The sequence below is a fragment of the Hemitrygon akajei genome, chromosome 20, assembly GCF_048418815.1.
Source record: "Hemitrygon akajei chromosome 20, sHemAka1.3, whole genome shotgun sequence".
In the NCBI taxonomy this organism is placed as follows: Eukaryota; Metazoa; Chordata; class Chondrichthyes; order Myliobatiformes; family Dasyatidae; genus Hemitrygon; species Hemitrygon akajei.
In genome coordinates this window covers 41765274-41781896 of record NC_133143.1, presented here as the reverse complement: position 1 = coordinate 41781896, position 16623 = coordinate 41765274, and the positions used below count along the sequence as shown (strand labels likewise).

The 16623-nt window shown below is 41.0% G+C and overlaps 1 protein-coding gene across 1 annotated transcript in view; it reads right to left on the bottom strand.

Annotated features, from left to right (window-relative positions):
- glb1 (galactosidase, beta 1) overlaps positions 1–16623 on the bottom strand; it is a 71260-nt gene that overhangs the window by 20978 nt on the left and 33659 nt on the right. The window contains exon 14 of the mRNA XM_073024243.1: positions 8927–9058. Within this exon, the coding sequence (XP_072880344.1) occupies positions 8927–9058 (132 nt within the window). The remainder of the gene's footprint in view (positions 1–8926; positions 9059–16623) is intronic.

Sequence of the window (16623 nt, the reverse complement as noted above, 5' to 3'; positions counted from 1 at the left end):
CTATACTTCCTCCCTGATGGTAGCAATCAGAAGGGGGCATGTCCTGGGTGAAGGCAATCCTTAATGATTCTAATGTGCCTCTCTCAACCACTTCCACCTCACCATGAAGAACATCCTTAGAAGGCTGTGCCTCAAGAAAGCAGCATCCACCAGTAAGGAACCTCACCATCTGGGACGTGCTCTCTTCTCATTACTACCATCACAGAAGGAGGGTACACGAGCTAGAGGATGCACACTCAATGCTTTAAGAACAGCTCTTTTCCCTCTGCCATTAGATTTCTGAACAGTCCATGAATGTATGAACACTCCCTCACTCTTTTTACTACACACACACACACACACACACACACACACGCACGCACGCACGCACGCACGCACGCACGCACGCACGCACGCACGCACGCACACACACACACACACACACACACACACACACACACACACACACACACACACACACACACACACCCTCCCCCCCCCCCATTTAAACCTTTCCCCTCTCAGCCTAAAAATATGCCACCGACTTTTGTACTCCCCTACCTATTGCCCCATACATATCTCTATGCAAATTAAGTATCTATATTAACGAGGTGGATTTCAACAAAACAGCTTGAGCACTACGGAAAACACATTGAGGGAAATATTATTTATTCTTGGTTTACGTAGACATACTGCCTAAACAACAAGAGGTGATTTAGAGAAGTTTATGTGCTAATTCAGTGTTTACAATAGGTCATCATCAAAACTGTTTGCAAATTCTCTCTCTACATTAGATTTTGAACTCTACCAGTTTCCATTCACCATGACGTGTTGGCAGACTTTTTCCTATATATCTGGTGAGGAGTTTGATGGTACTACCAGAAACTGAATCACAGCTCAACTGCATGATTTCCAACACACTGTGGATTGTTCTGAGGAATCTAGACTCTCTAGTCCTCTTCCTCAGTCATCTCCTGATCTGGCTGAAAATGAGGATCAACTCAAATCTGATTTCTCTGACAGAATAACCGGCGTTAGATAGGGTGAAGAATAATTTTATTCTTTTGGAACTATTCCAATCAACTAGTGTCATGACTGCCCTTATCAACTGGACGTTATATTCCTGCATACCAATTTCAGAGAAGAGTTCCGAAATGGGGTCACAAGAGACTGCAGATGCTGGAACATGGAGCAACAATCTGCTGGAGCAATTCAGTGGCTCATACAGCATCTGTGGGAGAAGTGGGATGCCGGCTTTGGGACATCAGAGTTGTATCGGGACCTTCAATTTCTACATTTTCTCCTGATCCTCTGCCACAATTCTAGCAAGGTGTGCAAATTTGCATCATTGAAAAACTGAGTAACTATGCTATAACATCGTAATTGTTTCCCAATTTGAATTAACTGACTGAATTTTATGAGCAATGTTTTCACAATAAATTCAAAATGTTCAAGTTTTGGTGAAAAAAAAAGGATCAGAGATGCAGATAAGGGTTGGTCTGACCTAATTTAGACAAGTTATACTAAATTTCTCAGTTTTAACATAATATCTCATTTTTTTCAAATAAAAAAAATGTTGGAAAAAGTCAGCATGCCAAGTACCTCTACTTCAGTAATGAGAAAAAGTTAACATTTCAGGTCAATGGCCTCCATCATAACTAAGAGATTCTGGAGATAAAGCACTGATGAATCAGGTGAGGCTGCTTGGTCATTCACTTACAACGTTTGCATAATTGTATGCTTTCAACTGGAAACATTAATTCTTTTCCTCCTTTCACAGATGCTGTCTGACCTAACAGGTTTCATTTCAAACTCCCTGTGTCTGTAATCTTTGCTTTTCCATTTGGTGGGACATAAAAATGTTCCTGCTGTTTCCTGTACACCAAGGTTCAAGATAGCATAGAGCAGAGGTAACTTGCTTCTCATAAATTATTATCTGTGTTACGTACTCGTGACATGTGACTGTGGTACCCTTGTCACGTGACTGGTGTTGAAGCTATACTGGACTTGAGGTAATGGTCTTGTGATGGTGGAGTGACGTCATTTTCCCGCCAGTAGAGATCATGTGACAGGTTTTTTTTACAGGGTATAAAAGGAGGACCCCTCCCTGTGAGGTGGGGCAGTTCGTGGCTGGATTTGCCATGTTGACTTCATGCCACTGCGTGATTTAACGTGATGACGCAGTTTAGTTGAAAGATGAAGTTTTATCTAATGCCTAAAGTTTAAAAGGTCATTGCCAGCAGTTTCTTTACAATACTGCTAGTTAAGAATCAGTGGAGAGTGAAGATCGGAGTTCGGGAGTTAAAGATCGAGGAGAATCGAATTTCGACAGTGAAACAGGTTCGACCTTGTTATATCCTTATTCGGAAGGATTTCGTTGACTATTCTTGTGTTAATCCCTGGGATTCCAGAAAGGATTGAGAATAGTGCGGTGAAGGAAAGGTCAGTGCCTTTGAGCCGTTTTGTTTCATAAAATTCTTCATGGGAAAAGTTCGACTTCGGGGGACTGAAGAAAAACGACGTGAAAGAGAATTTAAAACGTCTTAAAAAGTCTCTCCTTAAATGGACTGTGAGCATTTTGGACTTTTGGCAATACTACTTTAAAGAACTGTTTTTGCAACATCGCTTTAAGAACTGTTTGAGCTGCATCGCTTTAAGAACTGTTTAAGCTGCCGCACAGCAGCTGATTTCCGGTTACGTTAGTGTGTGTTTACTTTTGGGGGGTTTGTTTTCAGTGTTTAATAAACGTGTTATTTGTTATTAAAACCCTTGCCTAACTCACATATATTTATTGTTGCCTGAATACGTAACATCTGCAATTGGCAATAACATGTTTCTGGATAATTTGAGGTTATCCCAATTGCACATGTTCTTTTCTTTACGTAATACTGTTTTTCAATATATTGGTTGACCCCTCACACACTAAAGATGAACTTTTGGTCCCCTAATCTACCTCAAAGTGGCCTTTGCATTTAATTTGTTTAACGGCATTGCACTTTTTCTGTAGCTGTTACACTATATTCTGTATTCTGTTTTCATTTTACTCCCTCAATGTACTTATGTAGTGTTATTGAATTATATAGTACAGAAACAGGCCCTTTAGCCCAACTGGTCCCTGCCAACCACAGCATCCTCCCTGCCAACCACAGCATCCTGACTGCATCCCCTCCCTCTAATTGTGGCCTTCTAGTCCAGACAGCATCCTTGTAAATCTCTTCTGCATCTTCTCCAGCTTGACAGTGTCTACCTTATAAAAGAGCAACCAAAACACAAAAATACTCCAAATGCTATCTCACTAATGACTAGATAACTGCAACACAAAGCCCCTATTACTAAATTTGATGCCTTATTACTGAAGGCCAGAATGCTAACCACACTCTTCACCATCCTGTCTACCTGTGTAGTCACTTACAGCAAATCTCCACTCCCAGATCCCTCTGCTCCACCACACTCATCAGTGCCATGCCAATCACTGCCTAGGCCCCACCCTGGTTTGAATGTCCAAAATGCATCACTACACATTCATCTAAGTTTGTCTTTCCACAGCCCATCTCCCCAGTTGATCAAGATTTCTTTTCAATTTATTGCAACCTGCTTCACTATCAATAGCTCTCCTAATTTAGAATTAACAACAAACTTGCTAATCATGTCATTCACATTTACATCCAAATCATTTAAGTAAATAATGAATAACAGAGGTCCCAACACTGACGAATGGGACATAACACAGCTTCCAAGTTATAGAATTGACCTTTAACCATCACCAACTGCTTCCTACATTGAGTCAATTCTGAATACATCTCAGTAGCTCCTCTGAATCGCATGCAACCTAATCTTCCAAATCAGTACACCATGTGGGACTTTGTCAATGTCCACACAGACTTCACCCATTGCCTTAGTTACCTCTTTGAAAGCTCCAAAAGGTTCATCTGACTTGACATCCCAGGCAAAAATAAAAAACTTGCCAACTATTCCTGATCAGGCCTCAACTATCCAAATGATGATAGATCTTGTCCAGCAGAATTCCATCCAGTACTTCCCTCTGTTTGAAGTCAGACTTATTGAACCGCCAGACTCAACAGACACTGTTTGATCTGCTGATATATTCAGCTTTTTCTGTTTTCATTTCAAATTTACACCATCAACCCTGGGGATTTGTACACCTAAAAGTAGACCATAAGACAAAGGAGCAGAAGTCGGCCATTCGGCCCATCGAGTCTGCTCTGCCATTTCATTGAAGACAGTACTTCAAGGCTGCAAATACCTCCTTCCTCATATGCTCCAAGAACTCACTATTCATAACCATCATTCCTTTAGCATCTGTCTATGGGATGATTTTCACTCATCTTGGTGTATGTGGCAATAATGAATCAATATCGATGTTAAGCAATGCTAATCAGTGCTATTTTAGTGCATATTCCAGAGGCGAGAGCCCCAAATGCAAACAAAGGGATTGTGATGCACCTATTGTCCTTTAACATCTTTAACATCTGCCAGACAATGCTGAGGATGTTCTACGAGTCTGTGGTGGCCAGTGCTATCAGGTTTGCTGTTGTGTGCTGGGGCAGCAGGCTGAGGGTAGCAGACACCAGCAGAATCAACAAACTCATTCGTAAGGCCAGTGATGTTGTGGGGGTGGAACTGGACTCTCTGACGGCGGTGTCTGAAAAGAGGATGCTGCCCAAGTTGCATGCCATCTTGGGCAATGTCTCCCATCCACTCCATAATGTACTGGTTAGGCACAGGAGTACGTTCAGCCAGAGACTCATTCCACCGAGATGCAACACTGTGCGTCATAGGAAATCATTCCTGCCTGTGGCAATCAAACTTTACAACTCCTCCCTCAGACTGTCAGACACCCTGAGCCAATAGGCTGGTCCTGGACTTATTTCCACTTGGAATAATTTACTTAATATTATTTAATTATTTATGGTATTATACTGCTATATTTCTACACTATTCTTGGTTGGTGCGACTGTAACGAAACCCAATTTCCCTCCGGATCAATAAAGTATGCCTGTCTGTCTATTGATTGGCTGCACATAATCACCTCAGAATAATATTCAACATGAATAAAAATAAAGTCAATCCTTTGTTTTATTAATCCTTCACCATCTTTCACCAATTTAAAACTGATTTATTTTGTTACATTTTCAAGTCTGATGAAAGGTCTTGATAAAATGTTATCTCCTATTTTTCTGTACAGACACTCCTTGGTTTGCTAATATGTTCAGCATTTTTTGTTTTCACATCAAATCTACACTATTAGCACTTTTTTGCTTTTCACACTACCTTATTTTCTTCTAATCTCCTTATCTATGCCAGTGAGGATGCTCGAGATGAGACACAACTTTACAAGTTGAAGTTCTGAATTTGTGCTAGAGGGCCTTTTGCTTGCAGTGAAGACAGCAAGCCCTCACTGTGTACAGGTGAATATAGAAAGGCTTGATAAATCAAACCCCAATCTAAAACTAGTTATTCATGTTCACTACACAACACTTGTGAATTTTGACGCAATTCCATGTTCATGTTTTCTTCTCCCCACAATTATTGCAATACACTTGCTTAAATTTTACCAAATTTAAGAGCAATAATAGTTGGATTTGACCTGACATGATACAAACAAGCAAATATTTAACATATTCATAAGGCGTTCCTTTATTAGCCAATTTAACATGTTTTTAAATCGAGCTGAGTGGGATTAAAGTCCTATGACTGCTTCTACATTCACCTTAAAGTATCCAGAATCTTACAGAATTTGACATAAATAGAACATTACAAGAGGCCCAAAAAAAAACCTAACTTCTCCAAAGTACCAAACATTAAAACTTTCTAGAGAGATGTCCCTAAAACTAAACTATCTTCTATGTCCAAGGTTGTTTTAAATTCAGTTTACCTCATCTCTGTTTTTTTCTGTTAATTGGATACAGGCTCAGCAATTTATTGTAATACCCTGGTTAAGATTTCTACTGCTATGCTGTGAGGTGTCAAAATAGTTGCTGTTATGTGTCTAGTGTGGTAGTGTAGTGGGTAGTGCTTGGTGCTCTCATTTTCAGCTTCCACTGCTGGCTGGCAGCATTGCAAAAAGGAGAACCGAGAGTGCAAGTCTTTTCCTGACAGTGCATAGCCTCTCCAACAACAAGCCTCATGCAGTTCCTCCTTGCTGGCAACACACGGTGTTACGAATGTGCCACAACTCTGAGGGGCCGAAGGGTACAAAGTAGCCCCCTCCTTTTTGAGTATCGCAAGATCGCTATTAATTCGGGTCTGGGACCCAGGAAATGAGAGAGAGACACGCAGAATCCACAAGGGTTTGGAATGTGTGTCCTGGCCTCAGCGATACAAAGCCACGGATAACGGCCATTGTCTCTTGGAGACGGAATTGTGTATTGAGTACTGTGCTATTCATCGAAGCCCTCAGGGAATGACCAGAGTGGGCTGGTTGAGGGATTGCCCAACCTGATTGACATCTGAGACCCCGTGAGTAAGGATAAAAGAGGGTCTGGGGAACAACCCCTTTAGACGCACCAGGAGAAACGTATGAGACCGGTGGGGGCTGGTGTGTGTCCATCCTTGCCTGGATGACAAGTCTTCCACGGAACGGCCTCGCTAAAGGACGAATACGGATCAAGATCGGATAAAGGAAAGCCGGCAAGTTTCAAAAATCTGTCTCTCTTTCCAACCAAAAAGCTGCAGCCTGAATGAACTGAGTGACTTTTATATTTCCATCGGACAATACATTATCCCCTAGACAATGATAGAACTTATTTCTTATTGATTATTATTATACCCACACGTTTAGATTTAGTATTGACGACGTATAGTATCTGTATGTTTGCATTGATATTATTTTTGTGTATTTTTACCAATAAATACTGTTAAAAATAGTACCATCAGACTTCAATGGACCTCTCTATCTTTGCTGATAAGTGACCCAGTTACGGGGTTCGTAACAACGGAAACTGAACTCCTTTCGGACTCGGGCTGAACTACAGAGTATGGGGGAGGAGGTCTGGCCCCTGTACCTGTGGCACGCAGAGCCACCAGTACATGGACACACCCTGGTATGTGAACCAGATCCCCAGCTACAGGGAAGCAGCCCCATTACCTTGTGGGCAGCCTTGGGAAAGATGACGACTATGGGAATAAAACCAGATAACAAATCTGGAGCAGAGCACCTAATACGGCTGGAATCATTCCAGCAGCTCCTGCTGCCAAGCTGGTGCCAAACGTATTGCTTCATAAGCTTTCCTTTGGACTACACTGGTGAGGCCAAGAGGGGGATCTTGACAACTGGGCATCTCAGGATCTCCATATCTTCTGCCCAGGCTGGTGATAATGATCACCATCACCCTTTGTCCGTCGTGACAGACAGATGCCAATCAACAACCATTTTTATTTTACAATTTTCTGCAAAAGCAGTGTGTCCTGCCAGTAAGAATGTTTTGGCTTTGGCTAAAGATAAGGAGCCAAGTTGTCCAACTTAGCGATATTGTGTCAGCCAATCTGGATTGCCTTGATACATGAAACTTAAGAGACTACTAGACAGGTATATGGAGGAATTTAAGGTGGGGGGGTTATATGGGATGCAGGGTTTATGGGTCGACACAACATTGTGGGCCGAAGGGCCTCTACTGTGCTGTACTATTCAATGTTGTAACTTTCTGCCCAGTGGGATATCATGGAACATTCAAGAGGGCTGGCAGGGATCAGATATCTGGAGGACAGTAGTTTGGGGTGGGGTCCTTTGGCAGGAGCTGCAGAGCCGGGCAAGAGGCAAGGTGCAGAATGCCGCTCAAAGGAGAGATCCCATTGTAAGAGGTGCTTTTGCAGACAAATGGTTCTAAGGAGGAAGTGCCAATACTCCTGAGTTAGCCTGGTTGCTCAAGATGGTTTTCAAGGGAAGTTTGAACAGTGGCTGGTGTCTTTTACATAGTGTGTGGGTTCAACGCGTGAGTAAAGTGATGAACCCAATGACTAGAAATAAGCTCCAATGCTTACGTGCACATTGCACTGGTTTAGCTGTAGTGGGCCTCTATCATTTTTTTTACTTTTCCAGTTAGTTAATAAATTTGAAAAATTAGTAAATATACTTTCTTTATAATTTTATGCTGATGTACAATCTGTCATTTCTTGGCAATCTGTAATTGTGTGCAAGCAGCATTTACACAGCATTCGTTACAATCAATGTTCCTTAATTGGAACATCCTAACTTTCCCGTTTGGTTGAACTCCAAATCATACCAACCCTAGATGTACATTGCTTCTGAAGGTGGCCTTTCCTAATGCCAAAGAGAAATATAGATTCTTCCAATTATAAAGATAAGCTACTCTCATTCACCACCACTCCTCCAGCCCAGTTTTCACTGAAACCCTGACAACAGCCCAGAGAAATCAGTGTACCTCTCCTGGTATCTGTGGGGATTAAGAGCCCAGCAAGATAAACTATCATCTTCATGGTTTCAGCCAGAGCTACAGCAATAATGATCATCTTAAATGAATTTTTAGTGTAGCTCACTAATATATTCACAAAACCATGTACAGATCTCTTCTGTCAGTTCTGCTTTAACAAACATGATTAGCAAAAAGCATGGATGAATTGCAGAACATGTCATTCTAGCTAGAGATGTGTCATTAAAAATTGTGAGCTTCACAGAACTCTTGATTTCATGGAATAAACTGGAATTTTAAAGGAAATAGACAAGATTTTTTTTTTGAAACAGCTCCATTGCTACTGCATACCAAGAAAAGAAGAATAAAATATTTCTTCATCTCCAGAACAGGAGGAAGATTTGAATAAACTAAAGACTGCAATTCTCTTTTTAAAGTTTTTAAACACGTGTGGTTTGACTAACTATATATCCATATACTGCTAGGGGATAACCAATGCACTAAGTTCCAGAGTAGGCATACCACAGGTATAATATTGAAAATTACATATCACATACCTTAAAATCATTGATGTATTTGCCATAATTTATTCTACCCATGTTTTCAATTAATATATCAAGCTGTGATCCAACTTGACCAGTGATGTTTATCAAGTAGACTTTATTTCTTTCCAGAATACCTTGAAATACCTAATGAACAAACATGGAATAAAACAAAACATAATTACATTGTAAGAACAGAACTCAGAAGGCAAAATTATGAAGCGAAAAACTTGTGACATTTGGAACATCAAGGGTAAGCAATTTGCAAGAAACCAGAATCAAGTTTTGTTTTCAAATTGCAGGATTTGTAAAAACATTCCTGTTATGGTAGCAACTTCAGACACTCTAAAATGGCTGTTTGTCTTCAAGCAATTGCCAACATCAACAATTCACAGTAAATCTCCATGCAACAGTAAGTTTGCGATTCATATAGTCACTTCAATCCTATCAAACTGAAACCTCAATGCAATTAGGAGAATGGCAAAAAAGTTAAACTGCACCCTGCAGGCTTTCAAAATGACCAGAGCTATTTACATTTGTATCATTCTTTCCATGTTTCAGCTTTTACACAGCATTATAAATATTTCTAATAAGAGGAATTACTAGTCATAAACAAGAAGTCTTTCCAATTTTTATTTTGAGCAACACTCAGTCCAATTATCCAACACCTCCAATCATATCTGTCCAAGTTACCCTGACACCTGTTTAGATATGTTATCAGTAAAAATCATTCCTTCAAAACCAAGGGGAGTTAATCAGAACAGCTGTATTGTTTTCCTATTAGATTCCTCCTTCTTCACCTCTTTACCTCATCCACCTATCACTTCCCAGCTTCTGAATTCATCTCTTCTCCCCACCCATCCACCTTCCCCTCATGTGGGCTCACCTATCACCTGTCAGCTTGTACTCCTTCCTCACTCCTTACTTCTTACTCTGGCTTCTGATCCCTTCCTCTCCAGTCCTGATGAAGGGTCTCAGCCTGAAAACATTGACTGTTTATTCCCCTCCACTGATGATGCCTGACTTGCTGAGTTCATCAAGTACTTAGTGTGTTTTGCTCAAGATTTCCAGTATCTGCAGGATGTCGTGATTTTGGATTGGCTGTATTTTGCTTTGCACTTGTATTGTTGAGATTTTTACATTCTATTTTAAAATACATGTTACTTGAGCAAGTTTAAAAATACCATTGTGTTTATATTCGACTAGGTCTCATCCCATCTAAGAACTCTGTAATCCTCAAACACCATTTTGTCAACTGTTTTCTGAACTAATTCTAGTTGGATTAAAACAATTGAAAGTGAACATAATAATAAATTGGGGCGGATATATGGAAAAGAAGACTGTGCCTGTGAACAGAAACCTGAGCATAATGTCAAACTTAAGCTAGCTGTAATTGGTTTAAAATAGCCTAACTCAGGGAAGAGCTAGGGATTGACATTAAAGGCAAGTCCTTTTTGGGAGAAGAGCAATGTGTTAATGCTACCTGCAGCTTTAGGCCAGAAACAATGAAAAGTGTACACAGACTAGCCAGATAAACTAGAACTAGCAGAATCGATATACAATGGCACAGAATTCATAAGAAAAAAATAATGATAGTAAGACCCTCATGATCAATTGTTTGAGCAATAGGAGATCCCTTACTCTGGCGGAGCACCTGGTACAGCATTCAAAAACCTAAATTGTTGGCCAAGGGCCAACATAATTCACATGGATACTGTGTTGATACAATAAAGTGCAAGTTTTGAATTAATTATGATCTGTGTGTTCATTTACTTAACCCAAGTTAGTGAGGCAAGGGTGAACATATGACTATAGATATTGATTTTATTTCTCTCCTTTCTCCTTAACCTCCATTTGGCAAAGAAAAATCATCAGCCAAATTAACCTGAATGTATGGTAAATTGAACAAACATGCCTCTCCAATTTTATGAAATGGTTTTGATGTGTCTTTTGAACAAAGAGAAGTATTTATTTTTTACATAACTAATTGAACAGCAGGAAATTCAAACTGACAAAGATAACACAAAGGCAAGGCAGTAACAATGACAGAAATCTTAAATAAAAACAGAAGGTACTGGAATGCTGAACATATGCAGCCACACCTGTGGAGAAATAATTCAGAACAGTGGTCCTTCATTGGCCTGAAGGAAGCCTTAGCAGTTTCATAAAGTTCATTGTAAATATGGGACTAGAGATTCATTAGGGAAAAAAGTCTGCAAGAAATAATGTGCAGATTATGTTATGTCTAATACATTATAAACAATCTTCTATTGTGGTGTAGAAAATGTCAAAGAATACAATCACCCTACTGCCTCTTGACTTAATGTCATTTTGAACAGGATGGGATGGAGGTGCTGGATTGCTACATCATAGAAACAAGAATGAACACGAGATTCTGCAGCTGCTGGAAGTCTTATGCAACACACACAAAACGCAGGAGAAGCTCAGCAGGTCAAACAGAATCCATGGAGGGGAAGACACAGTCAACATTTCAGGCTGAGACCGTTCATCAGGACTGGAAATATGGGGGCAGAAGCTAAAATAAGGTGGGGAGGAGCAGAATGACAGCACACTTACAGGTGATAGGTGAGACCAGCAGAGAGTAGAGGAGGGGAGAATGAAGAAAGACCTGGGAGGTGATAGATGAAAGAGCTAAAGGAGTGAAGAAGAAGGGGAGGAGGGGAACCGGGGAAGTTAATGGTCAGGGAGAAAGAAAGTAACCAAAATGGGAAATGAAAACTGGAGAAAGGGGAGGGGGATTGATTACCAAAAGTTAGATAAGTCAATCTTCATGTCATCAAGTCAGAAGCTATCCAGATAGAATATGAGATATCGGTCCTCCAGCCTGAGGTTGGCCTCATCATAGAGGTGGAGGCGGAGATGGACAGACATATGAGAATTAGAATGGGAATGCGAATTTAAATGGGTAGCCACCAGGAGATCCTGTCTTGTGCAGTGGTCAGAGTGAAGGTTCTCAATGAAGTGGTCCTGCAGTCTGTGTTAAGCCTCACCGATGTAGAGGAGGCCCCACTAAATGTACTGGATACAACAAATGGCCCCGACAGACTCACAAGTGAAGTGTCTGCACACCAGAAAGGACCATTTGCAGTCCTGAATGAGATGAGGGAGTAGGTGTAGGATCAGGTGCAAAATTTGTATACTTGCAGGAATAAGTGCCAGGGGATCAATGGGGAAGAACGGGTGGGCAAAGGTGTCACATGGAGACTGATCTCTACAGAAAGCAAAGAGCAGCAGGAGCGGGGGGGAGGGAGAGTGGGAGGGAAAGCAGTTGGAAGTTTAAAGTTAAAAGTAAGTTTATTATCAAACTACATACATGTCACCATACACTATACAACACTGAGATACATTTTCTTACAGGCATTCATAGTAAATATAAGAAACACTATAGAATCAATGAAAGACTGCACCCAATGTACAAAGGACAACAAACTGCAAATACAAAAAAGAAAATAATAATAAAAAGTAATAAGTATTGAGAACATGAGATGAAGAGTCCTTAGAAATTAGTCCATAGGTAGGAGGAACAGTTCAGTGATGGACAAGGTGAAGTTGATAGAATTTACCAACTCTGGTTCAAAAGTCTGATGGTAGAGGGGTAATATTTGTTCCTGAACCTGGTGGTGAGGGTCCTAAGGCTCCTTTATATCCTTCCCAATGGCAGCAGCAAGAAGAGAGCATGTCCTGGACGTGGGGGTCCTTTATGATAGATGCCATTTTCCTGTGACAGTGCTCCATGCTTCCATTGTTCGGTGATTAAAGCAATGAGGGAGGTTGAAACATCAATCCAGAAGCTTGGAGATCAGTTGGGTGCTTCAGCGCTGTGCAATCTGAGAAAATTCCGAGAGACAGAGGCAGCGTGTGCGGACCTTGTAGCGTGCAGGCAGCAGGACGGGGTGCAACCCGGTGTTTAACTCCATTTTGCCGATTAAAGTTTTCATCGTGCACCAATTAAAGGGATGAGAAAGACTGAAGCATTGAGGCAAGTGCGGAGAGTGGGTGCCGACTGCCTGGCTTTTGATTGCTTTGCACTGGAGAGGAGAGAGCCTACCGTTGTGCCCAGAGAGCGTTGCCTGAGTTTTTTTGCATTTCGGATGTGGACTTGGACCATAGACATTTTTTTCAGTCTTTTTTATTCTATGGTTTTGCCCAATCTTTCTCTTTTTTTTTGTGTGGGGAAGGGTTTTGGGGTCTGATGTGCCTGATCCATTTTTGTGCAGGAGGAAGGATTTGGGGGTCGATGTGCCTTTTCCATTTTTGTTTATTTCTTTAGTGAGGGGAGGTGGGATTGGGGGTTGATGATCGTGCTGCCTTTCTTTTCTTTCTTGGTTTCATGGCTATCCAGAAAAGAAGAATTTCAAAGTTGTTTACTTCAATGATAAATTAACCTTTGATCACACAGATGTGCTCAATGGTGGGGAGGTCTTTTGCTGTGATGGACTAGGCTGTATCCACTACTTTTGAAGGCTATTTCATTCTTAGCGCTGTGATACCATTGGAGTAAGTGGAAGTTATGGAGGACAATGTGCTGGAGTCATGGGTGCGGACAAGGGGAACTCACTCGCTAATATGATGATATCAAGAGAAGAAGCAGGTTTACACAAGAACAGGAATTGGTAATGGTGAAAGAAGTGTTAAAACCACGATGAGTAGAAGAATCATGAAGAGGAAGCAAAATAAGTTGCACAATAGCAAGAAAAACAATGTATTTACATTCAAAAGCTATGATCCACATCTCTAAAAGAAGGCAATTAGACCAATTGATCTCTGCAGTATGCTGCTTCCTTGGCGTTTTTATATAATAAGCTTTTTAGCAGATAGACATTTTAAAAGATTGAGGGATTTCTTCAACTAGTGGCAAAATGCTTTCTTCTTTTGTTTAGGTAGTTGATGTGGGATGCTTTTCCATCAAAACAGCCATTACAAAGATAGGTAATGAAGTCTAAAGGACTTGGAGCATGCCTTGTGAATGGCAGTTTTCAGAGCCTTCCAATCATCCTCAGCTTTGGCGTCTTCATTAGCAATCCAGAGGATGGAAAGGTTTTAGATCAGGTTTTTGCCCCTATTCTTTCTGTGACCTGGTATCTCACCTTGAAATCCTGCTGCAGTTACAGTGTGGCTTTAGACCAGAAAGCAGAAATGTAGTGTAGACCTCCGTTAGTCTTGATAGACTATGGATTCGCACCTTGGAAAGTTTCCAGGGCGCAAGCCCGGGCTAGGTTTTTTTTAAATGGAAGACCAGCAGTTGCCCAAGCTGCAAGTCTCCCTTCTCCACGCCACCAATGTTGTCCAAGGGAAGGGCATTAGAACCCATACAGCTTGGCACCGGTGTCATCACAAAGCAATGTGTGGTTAAGTGCCTTGCTCAAGGACACACACGCAAGTCTCAGCCAAGGCTCAAACTAGATGAATGCTTTAACCACTTGGCCATGTGCCAACCAAAAGCAGAAATACTAAATAAATCATTGTGGTCATTTAAGTCAGAATTAGAGGTTCAAAGGAATTGTTGAGGTTTTCGTGATAACTCTAAGCTTCTGACTTGATTAAATAAGACATTCTGTGGGAATATCATTTTAGGTTCAATTACCCAGAAATGTTTGTCAGCATCATCAGACTCTTCCATAATCACATGAGCTCATGAGTCTACACAGTGGTTTTGGTATTTTTTGTTTTACCTCCATAATGGAACGAAGTAAGGTTATATTACCAACCCAATCCATTGTTCCATTTTTCTGGCAGGAAATCTTTTTTCCTAATTGAAGTGACACTTTCCATTTGAGATGCCTAATGAGCAGAAACTTGTCAACCTAGTAAGTCTGCATTCTAAGTTCAAAAGATGGAAAATCTGGTATACCTAAATAGTTTCCTTTTGTAATACACAAAAATTAACAAAGATATCCAGCAAAGAATCAGTTAAGCAAGTCTGACTTACCGAAAGCACCCTCGAGAATCATGATCTCCAGATCGCAACCAAGTTCAGTACCTACAAGCTAATGATTAGACTAACCCTTCTTTATGGTTAAACATTTGGGTTTTGTAGCAAAAACATCAGAAAAACTCAGAACAGTATTATCAGGTTGTTCTGCAGTGAATCCTCAGAATCAAATGAGAAGACTATTACATAAATGCCAGCGTCTTATTTGAAGCCACTATCAGTATTAAGTGCATTTATTAAGCACCAGCTACTCTTGGGCGCATGTGTGTGGATATTGAACATTATTAAAAAATTTAAAAGCCTTAGTTATGAAAATATTGGTCTATAACGACCCTGGGTATCCTTAGACCGCAGTCACTGAAAGCAAACTTGCAGATTCAGTAAGCAGTTAGGAATCCAAATAGTATGTTGGCCTTAATAAATAGAGGCATCGAGTGCAGGAGAAAGATCAGATTGCTACAAATTATAGGCCTTGACGAGATATACCTGATACATTGTCTTCTATTTTGGTTTCCTCGTTTGTTTAGAGATACAGCTTAGTAACAGGCCCTTCCAGCCTAGTAACTCCACACGCCAAGTTACACCAATTAACCTACTAACCAGCATATCTTTGGAATGTGGAAGGAAGCCAGAGCACTCTGAAGAAATCTGCGCAGTCATGGGGAGAACAGACAAATGTCTTGCAGAGAGCGGTAGGAATTAAACCAGGTCGATAGCACTGAAATAGTGCTACGCTATTTAAGAACAAATATACTGTTGTAAAGAGAGTACTACAAAGGTTCACCAGACTGATTCCCGCAAGGGGAGGACTGTCATATGAAGACGGATTGAGTCAACTAAACCTACAGTTATTAGAGTTTAGAAGAATGAAGGAAGATCTCACTAAATCACAAAACTGTTCAAAAGATTGAGGATGGGGTGGATATTTTCCTCTGGTTGGGGCAAGTCTTAGAACAGTGGTCACAATCTGAGGATATGTATCAAGACGTCAGGGGTTGAGACAAGGAGAAAGTTCTTCACTCAATTGGCGATGAACCTATGGAATTCCTTTCACAGAAGAAGGTGGATGTAAAGTCATTGAGTATATTTATGGAAGCTGCAGACACATTTCTAAACATAAAGACCAACAACAGGTATGAGGAGAGCATGGGAATATAGTATTGAGATACATAGCTGATCATCCATGATCATATCGAATGTTGGAGCAGCCATGAAAGACAAATGACCTACATCTGTGCAACACACACAAAATGCTGGAGGAACTCAGCAGGCCAGGCAGCATCAATGGAAAAGAGTACAGTCAATGTTTTGGGCCGAGACCCTTCATCAGGACTGGAAAAAAAAAGATGAGGAGTCAGTGGAAGAAAGTTGGGTGAGGGGAGGAAGAACCACAAGGTGAAAGATGAAACCAGGAGATGGGGAGGGGAGGGGTGAAGTAAAGAGCTGGTAAGTAGATTTGTGAAAAAGATACAGGGATGGTACCTGTCTATCACCTCCCCCTGGTCCTCCTCCCCCTTTTCTTTCTTCCATGGTCTTCTGTCCTCTATTAATTTCCCCCTTCTCCAGTCTTGTATCTCTTTCACCAACTTCCCAGCTCTTTACTTCATCTTTCCACCCTCCCCCTCCCAATTTCACCTTTCACCTTGTGGTTCTTCCTCCCCTCCCCCACTTTCTTATTCTAACTCATCTTTTCTCCAGGCTTGATGAAGGGTTTCGGTCCAAAACGCCGACTGCACTCTTTTTCATAGATGCTACCTGG